Source organism: Sus scrofa, chromosome 8, assembly GCF_054392235.1.
Source record: "Sus scrofa isolate SSC_HxYL_T2T_F1_AM1 chromosome 8, Sscrofa_HxYL_maternal_Yorkshire_Landrace_v2.0, whole genome shotgun sequence".
In the NCBI taxonomy this organism is placed as follows: domain Eukaryota; kingdom Metazoa; phylum Chordata; class Mammalia; order Artiodactyla; family Suidae; genus Sus; species Sus scrofa.
Window position 1 is genome coordinate 85144399 of NC_139390.1, and position 21611 is coordinate 85166009.

The 21611-nt window shown below is 47.5% G+C and overlaps 1 protein-coding gene across 14 annotated transcripts in view; it reads right to left on the bottom strand.

Annotated features, from left to right (window-relative positions):
* The window catches only part of DCLK2 (doublecortin like kinase 2), a 179890-nt gene that overhangs the window by 16367 nt on the left and 141912 nt on the right, over positions 1–21611 (bottom strand). For 13 of the 14 annotated variants that reach the window (XR_014812820.1, XR_014812819.1, XR_002346402.2 and 10 more), the window contains 7 exons: positions 17847–17966; positions 17324–17470; positions 10767–10900; positions 10339–10416; positions 4367–4463; positions 3677–3757; positions 1940–2056 (listed from right to left, as the gene is read on the bottom strand). Coding sequence is in view for 10 of the 14 variants with exons in the window: in XM_084972726.1 (XP_084828852.1) it covers positions 1940–2056; positions 3677–3757; positions 4367–4463; positions 10339–10416; positions 10767–10900; positions 17324–17470; positions 17847–17966 (774 nt within the window). In the remaining 4 variants the exon portion in view is untranslated. Of the gene's footprint in view, positions 1–1939; positions 2057–3676; positions 3758–4366; positions 4464–10338; positions 10417–10766; positions 10901–15650; positions 15825–16276; positions 17471–17846; positions 17967–21611 lie in introns of those variants that run through there. The other variant, XR_014812821.1, reaches the window with a different exon arrangement.

Consider the following 21611-nt stretch of genomic DNA (forward strand, 5'->3'; position numbering starts at 1 on the left):
CCCTGTTCCTTCACGCAAACATCTTGTGAACGCTCAGGAGTTTGAAACCTAACGGTTCAACTGCATCAGCAAATGGAAAAGGCCATTTGTAAACTGTATGACGGAGGTTCTGTCTGAGGGCCCAGAGGTCCTTGCCCAGACTGGGCCACGTGGCAGAAGGACCAATCATTCCAGAAACTTGGCGGGCCCCAGGCCTCGGGCCATCCCCTGCCATCAGGGCTGGGAGTCAGAGGTGACCCAGGGAACCAGGGTGGAACTCTCCGCACATCCCATGAAGGGTCTTCCTCCAGGAGACCATGCGGCCAAGTTCACATGTGGTTATTCACTTGTGCTTCTAACAAATGACGCTTAAGGTTTTTGATTACCTATTGCCAATTTTCAGTGTTTTTAATGTTTCTAAATGTCCGCTCACCCTGCCACTGGCAGCAGGGCTGTGACTCCCTGTGGGCAGCGCTGGCACTCAGGAATGAACCACGTGAAGCCCTTCGCCCTCTGTGGGCTCAGGCGGGGTGGTTCTGTTGAAAGGGCTTAAGCTGCAAGTCTGTGACGAAGCTGACGTTCTCAGGCTCAGCAGAGCCCTGGTGAAATGTCAGGAAAACCACACCACAAGAGGCCCTCCCGCTGCCTTGGCACCGAGCACCCCCAGGAGCGCATCAGGAGCCCATTGCGTGGGTCCAGCCTGGAATCTGGGGAGACCACGCATCCCAGGAGAGGACGGGACAGAGGGCAGCCAGCTAAATGCAGCCCCTGGGGGAGGAGAGGCCAGTGGTGTCCGGACGGTGGTGGAGGCTCCAGGCCACACCACGCGTTCCACGCTCATCAGGATCAAGACCTTCCCTCCAGCGTCTATCGGGACCCACGTGTGGGTAGGGGCTACAGCGCCCCGGGAGACAAGCAACTGTTCTCCTCCATGGTAGGTAGGAACTGAACCGCTCCAGACGGTGAGGGCCTGTCCAGAGGTCAGAGGGTGGAGCTGGGGAGACGGTCCATGGCTCACTGCCAGGCTCTGGGGACCCCGTGGGCTGCAGATCCCCACTGTGATCAGGCCTCCTTGGAGAGCCTGACCTCTGGCTCTGGGAAGCAGGCCTCGCCAGCCCCTCATCCTGTGAATGGTGTGGGCCGAAGAGAGGTCACGGCTGAGGACCTGGTGCCCTGGACACGGCACCGCAGTAGGTGGGGATGCATGGGGGCGGGGGCGGCTTTGCGGCTCTGGGTGGACAAGGACTCGGGTCTGGACAGCTGCTGTTGGGTGTACTGACCACACTTCTGGCTCAATTTAATTTTTTCTGCCTCCTTCTCCCGTTTGCTGAACTTACTTTAAGGCCACTTTTCATTTGCTATATTTATGGATTTAAGTAAGCTGCCTTAATAACATTTTGGAAGAGGCAAGATCTGAAAAAATATGGGGATCATTGTTACTGACATCTCATAAAATTTTACCAACCCTGTTAAAAAACTGATTTTTTTTCCCTTGTTCTTTTCTTTTAAAAGCTGCAAATTTGCCTAATTCTGGCTATTTCTTATCCCAAGTCCCAAAGAGTAGTAGTTCATAGCTCAGAGCATCTCTGTGAGGCCCTGGGTATTCAGGGAGTTACCACATGGGCTTGGGAACCCCCCTCCAGGCGGGAAAGCAAAGCTGAGGACAGAAGCAGCTGCCTGGGGGGCCGGGAGCCCAGGAGAAGAGGCCAGAGCTCCCTGGCCAGGGGCCCGTCAGCCTGGCCTTGCTGGGACCTGCACAACCTCTTACCCTAGGACTAGGGATCTGGAAGTTGGCTGCACGGGTGCCCCTTGAATGCCAAGCCATTCCTGGAGTGAGAGGAAAATGGAAGGTGCCCGCTGTCACGGGAGGGAAGCACCTGGCTACTAAGATTCAATATGGGCTGAGCAGTCGGGCCAGACAAGGCCCCTTCCCACGGGCGGAAGCACGTGTTTGACTTACCATGATAACGGAGACCCCGCTGGTGGTGCTGCTCTGTTTGGGGAGCGCATTAGTAAAGTGCTGTTTTAGTTTACCTGTCACTTCAGCTTGCATGTTATTCTCCTGGGAGGCATCATCCTACAGAAGAGAATCAAATACATGGATTGTGACATTCACGTCAGAGTCATCTTTTTTTTTTTTTTTTTTTTTTTTTTGTCTTTTTGCCATTTCTTGGGCCGCTTCTGCGGCAAATGGAGGTTCCCAGGCTAGGGGTCAAATCAGAGCTGTAGCCACCAGCCTATGCCAGAGCCACAGCAACGCGGGATCCTAGCCGAGTCTGCAACCTACACCACAGCTCACGGCAACGCCGGATCGTTAACCCACTGAGCAAGGGCAGGGATCGAACCCGCAACCTCATGGTTCCTAGTGGGATTCGTTAACCACTGCACCACGACGGGAACTGCCAGAGACATCTCTTCCTTCATGGTCACGCACCACCATCTCTTCCTAAATGGGCTCCCCTCGGTCACAAGGTCAGGGGAACGACGACCTTTGAAAATTAATCACTGTTATTCGGCAGTCCCCTGCCCTCGGAAAGCCCTTCTACCACTTGCTCCCTCCTTAGGTCTGGAGCAGGCCAAGGAGGGGCAGAGGGCCTGGTGGCACAAGAAGGACAGACTTCAGGGTTCTGAGACCCTCCCCCACAGCACCAGTGCCACCTAATTTAGTACAGAGCCCTCCCATGGAAACATCAAAATGAATGAACAGTGTATCATTTTAATCAAGAATGGAGATAGCAGGAGTTCCCATCCTGGCACAGTGGAAATGAATCCGACTAGGAACCATGAGGTTGCGGGTTCCATCCCCAGCCTCACTCAGTGGGTTGAGGATCTGGCACTGCTGTGAGCTGTGCTGCAGGTCGCAAACGTGGCTTGGATCTGGCGTTGCTGTGCCTCTGGGATTTGACCCCTAGCCTGGGAATCTCCATATGCCGTGGGTGCGGCCCTAAAAAGACAAAAGACAAAAAAAAAAAAAAAAAAAAAAAAAAAAAGAATAGGGATAGCTATTAGTCTTCATTGCTCATAAAAAAAAAAAAAAATATGGCATCTCAGCTACGTGGTCCAAGAGCCAAGTCACTTAGCAGGACCCAGAGACTTTGAACAGAGCTGTCAGAACACGTGGGACAGTGGGGGCAGCAGAGATGCACAAGGTGGGCCCCGAAGTCGGCCAACGCCCTTGAATTAATGTCGCTCTCCCAGGACCTCCAGCATTGAGGGAGATGCAGATTTTCGTGTTGTTGCTGTTCTGTGGGCTATGTTTACCCCAAATCTAAGGCACCACCCAAGCTCAAGGCAGCTCTGGCAACATGACACAGCCCCTACCCACAGCAGGAGCCCTCTTGGGAGCCCAGGCCATGAAGACAGAGATCTGTCACATGCTCGCTCCAGGCAAATCCTGAAAGCTCTCATGTAAACCCCAGGGCAACAGAAGGCAAAAGCTCCTTGGAGAGCATCGTGCCTGAACCCTTTGTCTCACAGACCAGGACCCTGAGGCCCAGAGAGGAACAGTGGCTCACCAGGTCACTCACAGAGCCAGAGCTCAGTGCCAACCTCTTCCTCCCAGAGAGCTCCCTTCATGCTACTTGCTCACTGGAGAACAGAGACATGTAATCTGCCATGGAACTGGGATGCAGGACCCTGCCTGTGCAAGGGCCACAGGGCACAGAGGTGTGGGGTCCCTGGGAACGTGAGCACTTACTGACACCCAGGGGTGACTCAGGATTTGTCCAGCAGTGCACCGTGCTTCAACGTTTACCTGAAGCATTTGACTGATCAGTTCCTGGAAAGAAATGAAGACAATGATTGAGGAGACAAAAGGGTGTGATCCAGCATAAATACAAAAATCTGAGTTGGCACCAAGAACTGCATGGAACAGCCAACACAGTGGCTCAGCCGCCACTGCCTGTGCCTAAGAAGCAGTTACGCTGACCCAGCTGCCTGAGTCGGCGGCAGCGAGACAAGCTCTCTCCTGAATGTACTTTAAACCAAGATGTTCCCTCCTAAGAGTTCTGCTCATTATCATCATTCCGCAGTGCAGACCTGCGGTGCTGCTCCTTTTGGCAATTCAGCATGTCTCAAAAGTCCATCCCTATAGTCTGATGGGTGTCGGTCCCATGTTTCTCGAAGAAATGAAAGAACGAACATTTAGGGCTTAGAGGAGCATGGGAGGCTGGTGCAGCAAACTGGGAAGGTGGGCAGCCAGCTCAGCTTTCAGAATTTGGTTAAGCATTTCAGAGGCGACACTGTGGAATGAACTTAAAGAAAGAAGACCCCACATCAAAAGTCAAGACAGACCCAGAGCTCAGCACCAAGAGCTGTGATGGCCCCACCTGACAGTTGAGGCCCCCTGGACAGGATGCAACCCCCAGAAACAAGCCAGGACAGGTACCTTTGCTGAGTCGGTGATGTTGTCCCAGTAGGGGGCTGGGAACTCGAGCTTCCCAGCCAGGATCTGGTCAAAGAGGTCTTCCTGGAGGTTGTTCTCACTGTCAGTGACAAAGAAATGGAAGAAGAGTCAGGGTCACCAGATGGCTTTCCCCCAAGATGCTCATGGGAAGAGGGGAGAGAGGAATCACCCCCTCTGGCTGGGGTGTTTCATGTCTCAGCTGTGGATCTCACCTGCCTTGGCAATGACACCCTCCCCCTTTAGCCACTGACCCAAAGAATAATTCCATGGGCCTGGGAATCAAAAGAAAAAAGGGGGGGGGGGAGAGAGGCGGGGAGAGAAGAAGACAAAGAGAAGGAGAGAGAGAAAAGGACACAATGATGCAAGAAATGTGTCTCGTGGGCGCAGGGATTCAGTGTGGGAAGATGAGATATTCCAGAGATGGGTGGTGGTGATGGTTGCACAACATTGTGAATGTACTTAATACCACCTAATACTTAAACTGTATGCCTAAAAATGCTTAAAATGATCAATTTTTAAATATATATTTGCCCCCCAATGGAATGCACAAATAATGTAAAGCCTCATTTCATAAAACAAACAAGCTCAGCATCTGCCCTCACTTCATCTCTCATGGTAATAAGAGCAGAAAAGCAGCAAGTCTGAGCCAGATCTCCTTGCTCTTCCTCTTTCCACTCTTTCCAATAAAGCAACCAAAGATCAGCAAAGCAGGCATCATGTGAAAAAGTCACAAGGAGTTCAGAACCTGAACACAATGTTCACAGCATAATTGGCTCCCCAACGGAACTTGACTTTCACTGAAGCTCAGTCTGAGAGAAAGGTCCATCCAAGGACACCAACTAGAACCGCACAGGCTGATGCAAACCTGCCTTGCTACCCCTAGGTGGGCATCCCTCCCCACCCTGGGCCTACCTTCCCTCCCCATCCCCCCCCCCCAAAAAAAAGGTGCACCTGCAAACACAGCTGGTGCCTAATGAATGACGACTTGGCTTTCCATGGATGGTGCCATGGAAACATGGAAACACTGATGGGAAAATTCAGGAAGCTGGACATCTCTACAGTCACAGAGCCCTTTCATTTGGTGGACACACCAATGGCCAGAGTGAGAACAAAGTCACTGCCCTTCTAGGCCATCACAAAACCCTAGTGGAAAATTCTGGATAGGCTGCTAGAATCTAGATCAAAACCTGGGAGCAGAAGTTCAGTCTCCCCTGGCAAGTGTGCAACATTTCGAGATCCTGACGGACACCTGCAGCCTCCTCACTGCTCAGGGGGATCCTGCAGGACCCCACCCAGCCTTCAGGACAGGGTCCTGCTCATGCTACCCACCCCCTAGGGTGTGTAAAGGCAAGGGGGGTGTCCCTAGAAAGAGAGGGTTCAGGCCAGTGTCCAGAAGAAGATCCTGGGGCTGTGTGATGAGGCAGCTGCTTGGGGGAAAAGAGTAGCGTTTGTGAGCTTTGTGACCAGCCATGACACCAAACCAAGCCCAGTGGAATCGACACTGCTGGTCCATACGTCTGGGTCATGTGGCACATGGAGCAGCACAAGTCAGGTCTGGTGACAGGGCAAGGCAAGAGATGCCCCCATCCACTCTCCTGAGAAAGGAGCTTCTTGAGTGAGCACAGACTCTTTCTTTCTAGGTGTTTAAGTAGTTTCCTTTCCTTTTTACTGTACATCTCTATTGAGAAAACTCAGCTCACCTCTCCTTGAAAATGAGTAAAGGATGCACCTAGGAACACAATGGGGCTTTATAGAAATTTTTAGCAAATCAGAGGACCCCAGGAGACAATGTTAGAAGAAGATAGAAAAAAGCACCCATTTAGAGTTCCCATAGTGGCTCAGCAGTAATGAACCTGACCAGCATCCATAAGGATGTGGGTTCGATCCCTGACCTTGCTCAGTGGTTAAGGATCCAGCATTGCCACGAGCTGTGGAGTAGGTCACAGATGTGGCTCGAATCCCACTTTGCTGTGGCTGTGGTGTAGGCCAGCAGCTGTAGCTCCGATTTGACCCCTAGCCTGGGAGCTTCCATATGCCTTCTATGTGGCTGTAAAAAGACAGAAAAAAAAAAAAAAAAAAAAAAAACCCACCCATTTCCAGAATCGTTCTTTTCAGTCTTTCCGCTCTATGACTGCACTCATCTCCCTTTCACTATTTTTCTGAAATCTCAAATAGCTCACGTATGGCTTTTATTTTGTTAACAAACAGCTAAAATGTTGGGGTGTGTCCACATGATTTAGGCTCTTGACAAAACAGCCTGAGCCAACCAAAAATCCCAGGATGTGCCGGCAATTAGAACGGCACCCTTAGGACCCCATGCTGTGAACTGCAAAAGCCTAGGGAGTCTCGGGCTGCTGTTCTTTCAGAACAGCGCTGAAAGAACTCGGCCTTCTCAGCAGTCACATAATAAAAGCCTCTCTGATTAAACCTACCCTGAATTTACTAACACATTTATACTCTGCAATCTGGCCAAGATGCTTCAGACACTTTTAAATTCTCAAACAGTATAGTGTTGTATGTCTGAAAAGGCTCATGAAGAAAAACCTGAAATAGCAAGAATCTGCGTACACTCTTCCCAGTGCCAAGTGGTTAAAGGTCAGACGAGGTAACTTGAAAAATGTTGTGAGCTATTTTACAAATGATGTGCCAACATTTCACTTAGAGGCGTGTGTGTGTGTGTGTGTGTGTTTAAGAGAAACATCAAATATCTCAGTAGAGTCAGACAAATATCACTTGTGGTCAGCAACCCTCGGAACAGATGTGCTTAGACAATAACTAAACTTTTAGTTGCCTCTGAAAAATCAACATCCTTCTCAGGAACAATGAATCTTGTGTTAAAAAGGCTGGAAAGAGAATACATGTCAGTCTGAGACTAAAGCCTGAAAATCCTGAAAGAAGAATGAGAGACACTACAGTTAAAGAAGCTGAAACTGTTGATTGCAAGTTATAGCTATAATTAAAAAGCTTTGGGGGAGTTCTGTTGTGACTTAGTGGTAACGAACCTGGCTAGTATCCCTGAGGATGTGGGTTCAATTCCTGACCCCACTCAGTGGGTTAAGGAGCTGGCGTTGCTGTGAGCTGTGATGTAGATCACAGACATGCCTCGGATCCCGTGTTGCTGTGGCCCTGGTGTAGGCTGGTGGCTACAGCTCCGATTCAACCCCTAGCCTGGGAACTTCCATATGCTGTGGGTGCGGCCCTAGAAAAGGCAAGACAAAAAAAAAAAAAAAAAAAAAATATATATATATATATATATATATATATATATATAAAATCTATGCAGAAATCTCTGTATGCTGTGAAGACACTTCTATAACTAGCATTTTACATAACTGATTCTCTTTTATCACAACATTGTCTGAAAGAGGGAAGACATTTCCAAAAGCAACCTATTAGAAGTAGGACCAGCTTCTGAACATAATGTCTGCAGCAGCAGCTTTCAAAATGTAGTTTTACTGCTTTTAATCTAGGCTTATCTCTAGATCCCACAAAGAAGCTCCTCTCCACAGGGTAACAAGTCAAAATAGATACATACTATTCAATCTGAATCTCACTTCTGTTAAAATGTAAAAAGCAAAGTCAAAGAAAAAATTCCCAGGCTGCACTGGCAAGTGGAAACGCTAGAGGGAGTTGTGAGCACACAGTCCTCTACAACTGAACCTGGCTACCCTTTTCCAACTGCTATCAACTTGGGTTCACCTAGGAGGGGGACTCTGCTGTAACTGGCCCTAGGATTACCTGCGATCAAGACACACCACCCTCTACACTTGACTAGTTCTCCAAAGAGGTCATCACTGCAACCAGCCGGGGCACAGTGGGACTGTAAAAATAGCCACACATTATTCACCTCTATGTACACACTTAATGTCCCACATTTATCCCACACTTAGCTGTTTGACTTCATCTGGCCAATGGGATATCAGTCAAAAAATGTGAGGCCAGCAGAGACCAGGCTTGGGGTCGGGAGCCTGTCCTTCCTCTGGCTACTTTGGGGAATCCTATATCCACCATCACCTGAAGCACACATTTGCCCACCAGATGGTGAAAGGCACATGACCAAACCGTATCTGTTATCCCATCTGGCAGTCAATCAACTGGCAGGCAGGTGAGTGACACCACACCAGATCTTATGCCCCCACTGAGGCAGCCCAGAGCAGGAGACCTGCTCAACTGATCCACAGAATGATTTATGGGGAAGTTTGTTATTCAGCAAAAAAACTTATTGCTATGTCCAGTAATCCTACAGTCCGTATAACCCACCTAGGCAGTGACTGTGATGGAAAACCATGATATTGACGGCCAGATGGAAAGACCTTTCCACCTACAGAAGCCCAACACGTGCCACAATGAAAAGGTCCTGCTCAAATGCCATATCTTTTATGAAATCTTTTGTGACTTTGAGCCCTCGGCTGAGCATCCTCCTGTTCCGTTTAGTCTGCTTGATCAATATTCCTGCAATGTGTCCTCACATCAGAAGGCTCTCCAAGGTAGGGAGGGACATCTCTGTGCCACTCTTCTATTTTATAGTAATGTCAGCCAAGAAACTGTTCAACCCCACTGAAAATTGATCATCTGAAAAAGATAAACCTTTCAACTTTTCTGTGTTTTGAAAGCTTCAAATGGAGGAGGGAGGATGAAATAAACCCATTTTTTACTTCCTGACCAAATACTCCACTCTAAACACCATGGCCTTAGAAAATACGTTTTGTTCACCATTTGATTCCCACCACTTAGTATAGAGTGTCCAGCCCACAGTAGCTACTCTATACACAGTTGGAAAATGAACCAAAGAAGGGATTGAAAGGAAAAGAACATTTACGACAACTCAGAAGAAAATCAAACATGCATCCTTTGATGAACTTCTTCTTCAACATGTTCATTTGCTTCAAAGATGGAGACAGAACTGATCAAAAAAGATGCTATGTTGGAGTTCCCTGGTGGCTCAGTGGGTTAAGGATCCGGTGCTGTCACTGCTGTGGCTCAGAATGCTGCCATGGCACAAGTTCAATCCCTGGCCCAGGAACTTCTGCACACTATGGGCATGACCAAAACAAAACAGAGTTGCCCTCTGCTCACAAACTCCTGGGAACAAGCACCCTTTGTGGGCCCTACCACACACCCAGACCCCGTGTGCAGCCACCAGGTGAGTGCAGGGTCATCAAGGGTCAGTCCGTTTATTCCCAGGCCTGTTTATGCCAAAATTATTTGTAATTCTACTTAAATTGAAATACTATGTAAACAGACAAAATGAATTTAAAAGAGAAGAGCTCCTTGTTTCTATAAGAACCAGGTTGGGTGCTTTGGAAAGTGAGTTGGCGTTCCTGTCATGGTTCAGCGATTAACAAACATGACTAATATCCATGAGGACGCAGGTTCGATCCCTGACTTCGCAGTGGGTTAAGGACCTGGTATTGCTGTGAGCTGTGGTGTAGGTTGCAGAAGCAGCTCGGATCCTGCATGGCTGTGGCTGTGGTGTATAGGCTGTTGGCTACAGCTCCAATTCGACCCCTAGCCTCAGAACATCCATATGCCGCGGGGGTGGCCCTAAAAAGAAAAAACAAAGTGAGTTGTTGAAAAAACTGCTGTTGAATTAAGGAGAAGACACAACTATCAGGAACTGGAAAAAGGCTTACCTGGAAGGGTGAGACTGCTTCACAAGGATCTTTAAATCTCACGCCTCTTGAAAAAGACTGAGAACGAAGTTTTACGGAAGAATAACCTCAGGAAGCTCAGTGGACCATGCACAAAGCAAAAGCCCATCAAAAGTGTGGACACAAATATACGTTAATAGGTTGTAACTTAAAGTTAAAAAGTGAAAGGAATGTTTATATAATTTTTAACTGATGTTTTCATTGACCAATTTCTGGTCCTGGTTGCCAGGAGTGGAATGTCTGCTTCCTGATCAAAGGGAGAGGGTTTATAACTCAAATATTGTCCCTCAAAGAGCCACTGACCTCCGGAAGGGCGGGAATCCACAAAGGAGTATGTACGTGATCACGCCAGCTGCCCAAATGTCCACCTTCAGGCCATAGCTGGGAAAACAAAGGGGTGGGAAAGGGGACACAGTGATACTACTCCTGGGAGCCCTTCAACCGCTGGAGCCCTTGCCTCTGTTTGTCAGGAAGAAAGGTCCCGGTGCCAAACTGCTCCTTTCATTCCTGCTCTTTGCCCAACCCCACCACCGCTGGGGACAACCACCGTTATTCCCAAGACTGGCCCTGGGGTGAAGTCCGGGTGCCTGGGATCACAGTCCCGGGGCAGGTAACATCTCTCCAGCCCTCCACCTTCCCAAGAGGCACGTGCCTACACAGCGGCGGTGGCAGCTAAACATACCTTTTCCCACCAAAGTTAAAGGACTAGCCCAAACCACCAGGAGTCTTACCCAGTTTCAGCAATGATTTCTGGGGCCACATAAGTTGGGGTGCCACAGACGGTGTACAAAGGGCCTTCCACCACAGTGGCCAGCCCGAAGTCTCCCAGTTTCAATGACTTGGTTCCATCTGGATATTCACACACCTGCAACAGGAATCAGCCAATAATCAGAAGTTGTTTTTTACCCCCTTCAGGGATTGGGGAGGGGGGCAGGAGGGGGGGATGCTTTGGAATTAGGCAGAAATGACACAGACACATTTACAAACAAATCAAAAGAAACAGTTGCTTGTGATAGGAACACCACAGTTGATCTCTGCTGCTTTTCAAAGTTCTGATTTTTCTTTTTAGACAGGTGGCATGTGATTTTGTGTGAAGTATGAAAAGACATTTCTTCCTTTGCCAAAAGGTCCTTACCTAGAGTCGAATGCACACAGTATACACGGGGATGGGGTGGGGTGTAGGTGGCTCTTACCTGGTGTGGTCTGGGAGGCCTCTGAGCCTGGAGGCAGGACACTGACCTTCGCTGTGTGCTTACTGTGGGGAAGTGGGGGGCTTGCGACCCTCAGAAATGGTGTTTATTAAGTGTCCACTGAAGCGCCAGGCACTCTCCAACTTACATGTTTAGTTTAGAAGAGAAATTAGGACTCGTTCTCCAGACAATGATGAATATAAATATTACACAGGGGAGAACCTTGGAAATTTAGAAGGAAAATGACCTTTGGGATCAGACAGCCTGAGCTCGCATAACCAGCCACTCCAGCTGCTGTCTGGTTATGCGACTTTTGACCGTCCCTCGCCTGCCCTGGGTGGGTTTCTTCATCTGTGCAATGGGATGACACCTGCCCCAGCCTCATGGGGGAGGTGTGAGGATGGACTGAAATGTAATGCAGATCAGGACCTGAAAAATGTTCCTTTTTTTCCCCCGGAAGGGTTGACTGATCAGAGAATCATCACGGAAAACATGCTGGTGAAGAAGTGAATGCTTTTGCTAAAAATGAAGCAACTTTTCTAGAAAGCATTTCAGCCACATGCAAATTTCATAATCTCCTTTCCTGAAATCTAAGAACTTGCTCTAAGGGAAGAGAGATGGGCCCAAAGTGGGTTCACAAGAAAGCCAATCTCAGAACCCATAGCTGTTCTTAAAAAAACTCCTTATAGTAGTTTCCAAAACATTTACAATGAACATATGGTAGTTCCATACTTTGGAAAAATTAATTTCCAAATTAATTTACAAATAGACAAGCAAACTTCCGTGATGGGATAAAAGTCTGGAAGCTACCTTTTAAATGGATCGTTTTGGAAGCAAACGTGTTTATGAGAGCAGAACTGAGGTTTGCCTCTGTGATCTGTAACAATCTATTTGGCCTCTGGGACTTCCATTCTGAAAACACTGAATTTCAGGGAATAACTGCAGAAACCCTACCTGTACCTATGTCATACCCTTCTGTTTTCACATGTCAACATATTTTGTGTTCCTTTATATTTTACTATGAACCGAACCAGATTTTTACCTAAGCTGCTACTTACTAAAGGAAGAAAAAAATTTAGAAAATTATGTTTTTTCAAGATAAGTGTGTTGACGTCACCCATTAGTCTGGTACTTAATGAGGGGAGTGATTGATAAACACATCAACAGAAAAACCTCAGGCTATCCCCTGCCAATGACCCCCAACCTTCACAGGCATTTTTTTTTAATGATGACACTGAATACCTTCCTTGCCTGTGAGGTTCTCAGTAGCCTAAGAGAAATCTTCTTCACCTTAGTATTTATAACTGATTCAATGATTATGTACTAAATGCATATGCCCAGCATGCATCTTTATGGCGTCCAAGTTTCATAGGACTAATGGTGGGGGATCTGGAGCCCATCACAGATATTTCTCATTCTGAGTCGGCCCACAACTCAGCAGAAGCAGATTCAAAGCTACTAATGATTCAGCCTAAAGCAACAGAAGACAGGTTCTTAGTCATGCTTCGTCTTAGGACAACTCTCCATCCATTATGTTTAATGTAAACACTAATGAGAACAATCTGAATTACAGTTAGAATTTATGATGCATTTACCGAAACCCAGACTTCACAAAGAAATTCCCCAAGTAATTGCAGTGATAAGAACATTATAAGAAACATTGTAATTCTTGATGTCTGCATCATGAGTAAAAACATAAAAAAAAGTTTTGTTAATGTCATTTTGTTTTTACAACTTTAAAATACACTCATTAGGCACATTTTTAAAAATAGTGTTTATTTTAGACATTCAATTTAGAGATGCCTAGGGGGTATTTAAGGGTTGTTGTCAGATACCCAGGAGTCCCAGAAGTCCTGTTTTTCACATCCCCTGTAAGGAATTCAGAGTCAGATGCAGAAGCATAAATAGAAAGGGACTGAATAGTCTATAACCGTTGAATTATGTTTGGGCAAGTGGTACTCCTTGGCTAAACATCAAAAGAGAAGTATCACAAGGGGTAGGCAAGCCTGAAATAATAATATTTTATCTGATTCATCTCTCCCCAACGCTAGACACAGAAGCAAATATGTGAAAGAGAATGTAAGTATATATCAAATCTTAGCTGGAGATTCTCTTCAAAGCAGGAAAAATATATATACATCTATAAATCTTGACCCACACACATTTATGATATTGCTTAAAGAAACTGACACACACGCACATGGCTTTGCTTTAAGGGACTGATTTTAAGAAAGGGGTGACTAGGAGTTCCCATTGTGGCTCAGCGGTAACAAACCCAACTAGTATCCATGAGGACAGGGGTTTGATCCCTGGCCTTGCTCAATGGGTTAAGGATCTGGCATTGCCGTGAGCTGTGGTGCAGATCGCAGATGCGGCTCAGATCCCGCATTGCTGTGGCTGAGGTATAGGCCAGCAGCTACAGCTCTGATTTGACTCCTAGCCTGGGAACTTCCATATGCTGCAGGTGCGGCCCTAAAAAGACAAAAAAAAAAAGGAGAGCGAGAGAAAGCTGACTAGATGCACAGGGACCCTAAAGGCCTTCCACTCTGGCAGAGTCCAGATCTCCCCAGTAACTGACAGCCTCAGAGGACTCCAGAGATTCCAGTATTCTCCCAAACACTGTCTTACCCAATTCCTACAGTCTCTCTGCTGGGCAAATGAGAACAGAACAGTTAACTCCACTTCACAGATGAGGAAACCGAGGCTCAGAAAACACCAGTTATGAGGAGGTAACTGAATGTGCCTCCCCTCTGAGACAGATACCCATCTGACAGCCCTCACGAGATGCAGACTCTGAGTGGTATCTGAACAAGCCCTGCCGGGAGCCCCCAAGGCCTGTGCTGCTCAAACACCCCACCACAAGTGAGCGGTGCTGTCAGCAGTTGCTCTGAGAATGCGAAACGGAAAGACCTGAGGCACGCAGGTCCCCCAGGCTAAGCGCACGGCCGGCCGTGCATCCTCTAAATAAAATGCCAACATCATGATTTAGAAGGACTTCAACTATGAGAAACCAACCCTCCTCCCCTCTCCCCCGTCCCCAGAACGCCTGGCAACTTGGAATTTATCACTGGTCTCTCCTAGTTAAGTCTGACAGGGCACCGCCAGGCTGTAACTCACGGCATTAACGGCCACCCCTGTGCTCCCTGACACGGCGACCCGTACCTCGCGGCTGGCAGGGGTTTAAGTTATAACGCTGCTGCCAGAGGAGGGGCTGCAAACTCCATGTCTGAATGCTCTGCTGTTTAAAGACTGAATTCCCTCTCCAAGTGGCAATGGGCCGACAGTCACCACGGCTGTTTACTTTTAGCACCTCAAGGGCCCTTTCTCATCTGAGGCCGAGGCCGACATGCTGACTCGTTCTAGAATCTGCTGGGGGGTCCGGTTAGGTCTCCAAGGCAGACACATATTTTACTCAGATTTGTGCAGCTGAAAGTCTCCAAAACCCGACTCCGTGGCCGCTTCCTGCCACACAGGAGCCTCACCCAGACAACAGTTTTATCATCTTCTCCCCCACCCCCCTTGGGCAGCACAGGGGGGCTGGGGCAGGTCTCAAGCAGGGGGACCCCATCCAGGGCAGGTGGGACTAAACGAGGCACTCACTTCCAGTTTCCCGGCCACGTCCTGAGACGCGGCAGGCCTGATGGAGACGTCAATCCCCGTGACAGTATCTTGCGGGGATGCGTAACAGGAGAACAGCAGGACGTAGCAGATACTGAGGTTTTGCAGACGTTAAGAAATTGTGAGAGGGAAAGAGGAGAAATGGGGTGAGAGTGGAATCAGGGAGCCGGGAAGTGGACACCCTCGGCTTTACGGGAAAGTTCACTGAGCCTCCGCCACCTTCCCCACTGGCTGGGCTTCGGCAGGCAGAGCTGCCGTGTGGGCTCCGTGGTAACCACCGGGCCTTGAGGAACATCAGTAACTGCAGCCACCGGGGTGAGAGGGGCCGTGGAGAGCAGGGGGTGTCCTCTTGAACACCTGGCCATACCCAGGGACAGCCTTGTCACCTCTGTCTGCGAAGCCCCTGGCCAAGCTCCGTCAGTGTCAGTGGTGGAGGCGCCTGGGCCTGCCAGACTGCAGCCTGTGACGGGCAGGAGCCAGTCTGCAGGAGTGAGGACAGCACCCTCACGTCCATCTGGAGGCCTGGCCTCTTTGCCCTGAGAGTTCATAAAACAGAGTCCAATAATACATCTTGTTCTACAGGGCAGTGGTAGTTATCTTCCTAACAGGAACACACAGAAATGAAACACTTTCCCTCAAGGCAGAAGACAGGAAGGTAAAAAACCTCACATACATACTTTTTTTTTTGGCCATGTCCACAGCCTGCAGATGTTCCCTGGTAAAGGATCCAACCCACACCACAGCAGTTACAATGCTGAATCCTTAACCACTAGGCCACCAGGGAACCCCCTCACATTCATTCATTCATTTATTCATTCATTTATTTTCTTTTTATGGCCGAACCTACGGCATATGGAAATTCCCAGGCGAGGGGTCGAATCAGGGCTACAGCTGCCAGCCTACACCATAGCCACAGCAATGCCAGATCTGAGTAGCATCTGTCACCTACACCACAGCTCATGGCAACACCAGATCCTTAACCTACCGAGCAGGGCCAGGGATCGAACCCACATCCTCAGAGAGACAATCTTGGGTCCTTAAATCACCGACCACAACAGGAACTCCTCCCTCACATACTTTTAAGTGGACACTTAGAAATTATCAAAGGATATTATCAAAAGGGGAATCTGAATTGGCATAAAGTCTCGGGATGGTCCCAAAGCCCATCCATCAGTGTAGACTCCATTCAGCAATTACTGTGTGTTGCAAGCAGACAGCAGGCTGTGAAGACCAGTGCTTGAGTGCCCACTGCTGGCTAGCTAAGTGACCATCAGTGGTCAGTCACCAGCCATCCACTCCACATCTACTGTGTGCTTACATGGGGGTGTAACAGTAACTGAAATGCACCACGCTTCATGGGTGCTTCCAGCCTAGAGAAGACGATAGACAAGGAAACGATAAAATCACCACAGTCCGGCAGGTACAGCAGAAACCAGAGGTGGCCATGACTGCTTCTGCCCAGGGGGTCTGCAGCAATATAAAGAAGGCATGCCTTGCTCAGTATCTTACAAGATGAACGTGTGTGCCATGTTGCTGGGGGAGAGAAGCAGTATGGGCATCAACAATAACATGTAATGTTACTTGATTAAGTCAGGTCTCTATGGCTCCTGGGCCTAGGGAAAACCTGGGTTTGGAGACTCAGATAAGCTCACTTCCCAAGCAGTAATGATTATTAGATGATATTCAGCCCTGAAAGGTAGAACCGGAGAAGCCAAGTGTCTGGGGGGATGCGCGTGTGCAGAACCCCCAAATCGCCTCCTCTAAAGTTCCCCTACAATGTGGACACGAGGACTGCCCCAATTAGCAAGCTACATTTAGTTATTAAGGCCACCGTGAGGTGAGTTAACTGTGGCTTGAAGGTGAGTGCCATGCTGACCAGATGGGTAGGGAAGAATAACAGAAGAGGCTGGAAAGGTAATTTGGGACCAGATTATGAAGCTGAGTGCCGTTAACAGAGTAAGACTTTCTCCTGGAGAACAATGGGACAACCGGAACTTTTAACCGAGAAGAGTTAGCATCTCTGAGTCTCCATTTCCACAGCCATAAAGCTGAGATGAGTGGACTCGATTACTTCCAAAGCTCTGTCCTGTGTAGAAATGAACCCTCGGGTCCTACTTCTGGCTCCTCTAAGCCTCTAATTCTGCCCCTAATTTATTATTCCGAATTTTTTGTCTCATAAAAAAATGTTCCTGCTCACCTTTCTTCAGTTACTACTGTTCGTACTTTCCCCAGTTAAAACATCAAAATGTAAATGAAAACATGTTTTCTAACCTCTGGTAAACAGTAAATGCAGAAATATCCATCAAGTCAAGAAATCCACTGACATACTATGGTCGGCGACTTGCTTTTCTAGATTTAAATTCTCTCAGTGTCCTACCGCCGGGCTGGTGTGGAGTTTTAACATGTCATGGTCTATTTAGGATTGTTGGCATGTGACTACTGTCTCTTGAGTTGAAACAGAAAAGGCAGAGATGGCATACCAAGAGGTTCTCTGGCTTGATGTCTCTGTGCACGATGCTGAGGGCATGGAGGTAGCTGAGGGCGTTGGCCAGGTTATATACCATGGCGCTGCCATCCCTCTCCGTGTACTTGGTTGAAGAGGTAATTGCATCAAAAAGATCTCCACCCTGAAGGACACATAAAAGAACATGTCAAGACATCAATGGCGCCCATCCTATGAAAGTAACAAAGAAGGTGCATCAGCCTGGAGTGGATGAAAAAAAATGACACAAGTGCTACTAAAACTGAAGATTATAAAGACTGTTTCAGAGTAGCAAAATACTTTTTCAATTAGGTCCTTTAAGACTACTGTAAGTCTTAGGCCTTGGCACCATTGAACTCTCTTGAAATCTCTCTATTCATGGGAGCTCCCCGGTGGCCTAGGGGGTTAGGGAGCCAGAAGTGTCACTGCTATGGCTTGGGTTCGATTCCTGGCTTGGGAACTTCTGCATGCCACAAGAATGGCCAAAAGAAAAGAAAAAATAAATCTCTCAGTCTTCTTACTTTGACTAATTCCATCACCAGAAAGAGCTCAGTAGCTGTTTCCATCTCCTCCACCAGCATGATGATATTGGGATGTTTCACTCGGCGCAGTATCGACACTTCATTCTCAATCAGATGTTCCTGTCAAAAAGGGTTTAGAGAGGTGGGTCAGAAATTACAGAACCCTCTGCTCCATTCTGTGGTCTGGAGGACAGCACAGGCTGCAGATCTGACGGTGAAAGAACAGAGACAAGCCAAACCCTGGCCCAGCTGGTTTCCACAGGGACAAGTCAGGGTCTCATCTCATGGTTGCTAATAAAAGAAAAGACATCCTTCAAACATCTCTGGAAGGGCTCGGCATGCCCTCTAGCACAGAAAACCCACTGTATCTCCTTGCCTCTCCTTCACTTCCAACGCCTTAAGAGCCTGTGATGCTATGATGCTATGAAAACTTTGTAATGCAGATGGAATCACTTTTTCATTTCAGTGAACACTCTGAAATAAGGACTAGGCATATAAGGAAACTTGGCATGCCCGTGGGATACAACTTATAGCACCACAGACATTTTTAGTTTTTGAACTATTACCAATATGAATTTGACTTTCATGTTGAAATGCATGAAAAAAAATGACGGAGTACCAAAATCACTGACCCAATGGATGTTCCTTATCATCACTTATTTCTGAAATCATGAAACATACAGTACCCTGGGGACCACTATCCTCATTTTATTCTCATTTTAACACCAATCACTTCTCTGAAAGACCACCTGATGATCAGTCCTGGTAAGTAATGCAGCTGGGATCAGCACTATAGCAAAATGGTTACTCACAGCATTAAAGAGTTATTTTCAATACACCAACCCGTGAATCATCACCTATTGCTCTATATTATTATGAAGCAAAATCTCTCAGTATTGTCACATTTGTTGATTCTCAGTAACAGTAATAATAAAATGTTTGGCATTTAGGAAATGAGCTGTTCTGCTAACTGCCCTCTTACACGCTCTAGGTGTCCAAAGATAACTTTTATATAAATTTACCTTATAAGGAGTTCCCGTCGTGGCTCAGTGGTTGACGAACCCAACTAGGATCCATGAGGCTGCGGGTTCAATCCCTGGCTTCATTCAGTGGCTTAAGGATCCGGTGTTGCTGTGAGCTGTGGTGTAGGTCGCAGAAATGGCTCAGATTCTCCATCGCTGTAGTTGTGGTGTAGGTTGGCAGTGGTAGCTCTGATTGGACCCCTAGCCTGGGAACCTCCATGTGCCATGGATGCAGCCCTAAAATGCAAAAAAAAAAAAGAAAGTTACCTTATAAGAGCTATCATTTGCTATCTAAATACACACATATGTATATATCCACATTATATGCTTGTGTGTCTGTGCGTGTGTCCTGCTTACCACCCCTTTTGCCTCCCTTGTTATCACTAGTCTTAGAACTAAGTTTAGTGTTCCACTACAGCAGTCAGATAATTATCTTCACTCTAGCTCAGGATACCATTTATGTTTCCTCTCTGGTCTTCATGCATTCACATATATGTGTATTTTTACTCAGAGCCCTCTCAAATGCTTTTGGACATTAGACACAAATATCAGTTATAAGTAACAAGTGAATAAATAACATCCAAAGAAAATCTGCTGCGAGTTCCTGCACATGGTGGGCGGTGTTTCTTGGGTGCTGAATGCACTGTTTGTCCAAGTAGTCACTCAATACATGCTGGCAAATGACAGTGCAGATGCTAAACAGAAGTAGTGGAAAGAAAAGAAGCAGGAAAGAACTATATTTTTTAGAAATCTAGTCACTACTTGTCAGTCGCTGTGCAAGGTCCCTGTACACTGTCTTAACACTTTATCCTTAGGACAGTCCTTTGAGGGGGATGCAAACCTAGGTTCCTGACATCCAAGTCCACTTTTTTTGCACTGCACCACATCCCCTTTCAAAGAGGGATGCTTTAAAGTTGAGTTGGAATTTTTCAAAAATGATAGCTGCAAAGCTGAAACTAATTCCTTGAAAAGATGGGGATGAGAAGCAGTATCACAGGGAGTTTGTGGTCAAGGCTTCATACCAGAAAGAGAACCCATGCCCATTAATGAGCAGGGCGGGAGGTCTTAGACCGGCTTTAGACTAGACTTGGCAGACGTGCGAGAACAGCAGTCTCAGACCCTAACCATTCATGGCTGGGAGGACACAGGGCTACCTGCTTCCAATCCCACAGGCCTGAGTCACAGAGCAGCAGTTCTAGGGCAGCAGGCAGTGCCCTGGTCCCTCCCGAGAGCAGCAGCTGTGCAGCCAACCCCTCATGGCCAAAGAGACAAAGGAAAGCCCCCATAAACTCTCCACATCCATATGCTTGCTTAGGAGGCTTTGAATCATCTGTGCCAACCATGTCCTTAATTACAGTAACAAGCCGGGGTGGATGTACCTTTTGTTTCTGCTTTTAGGAACGCACCTGCTGCACATGGAAGTTCGCAGGTTTGGGGTCCAATCAGAGCTACAGCTGCTGGTCTACACCACAGCCACGGCAACACCAGATCCGAGCCGCCTCTGCAACCTACACCGAAGCTTGTGGCAGTGCTGGATCCTCAACCCACTGAGTGTGGTCAAGGATTGAACCCACATCCTCATAGCTACTATGTCAGGTTCTTAACCCACTGAGCCACAACAGGAACTTCAGGCCTTTGATTTTAAGCCAAATGGGTCTTGCACTACAATCCTCCTCCCTCCTCCCCGTTTCCCCAAAGTTAGAAGAGTCTATAAAGTTCCCTCTATTCAGGGGCTCTATTTGGGATGCTCATTTAGACTGACCTATGTAAAATAATCCCCATCACCAGTATGCCAAGAACTCTCAAAACGGAGCTAAAACAGGAGTCTTCCCCATAGAGAGACGACACCTCCCCAAAGTCATCTTTTTTTTCTTTCTTTTTTGCTTTTTTTTTAGGGCCACAACTACAGCATATGGAGGTTCCCAGGCCAGGGGTCTAATCGGAGCTACGGCTGCTGGCCTACACCACAGCCACAGCAACACAGGATCCAAGCCACATCTGCAAACTACACCACAGCTCATGGCAATGATGGATCCTTGACCCACTGAGCAAGGCCAGGGATCAAACCTGCAGCCTTATGGTTCCTAGTCAGATTCGTTTCTGCTGTGCCACGATGGGAACTCCCCAAAGTCATCTTTTCATTGAAACACACAACAGAGAGCCTTCTGGGCTACACACTGTGGAAGTTCAACCAGGGCAGTGCTACATTTCAAATGTTAGATGTGTATCGCAGCATTTTCTCCACCATTATTCACTATCTTGGCTTAGTGTATGCTACTCAACCATGGCTCGCATTCCACACACACAGTGAAGGGTTTTGTTGGGACAAGGGAGCTATTAGCCTTTGTTTCCCAACATGCGATGATGCCGGGTAAAAATGCCTTTGAAGGAAAAAGTCACCTTTTAAACTAAACAATCCTCAGAAGCAAAACGGAACAGGGCCCCGAAACCTTTATGAACAGCATCTTCCTATTTCTTAAGCAACACGTATGTCAGCTTTGTTTCTCACATGTAAAAATGCTCTAGATGACGTGTTCCAGGAAAACATTTCTCGATGCGGATGTGAACATCGCTTTTGTCTTGAACTGCACTGAACTTACATTATTCAGTCATTTACCATTATTTATGTTAAGTGATTCATGATTCTAACTCCAGATAATTTACATATGAATCATTTCATGGCTGTGTGCCCTAGTTTTGTGAGAGAGGAGAAAACGGCTGGCCGACTTGGCAAAGGATACTG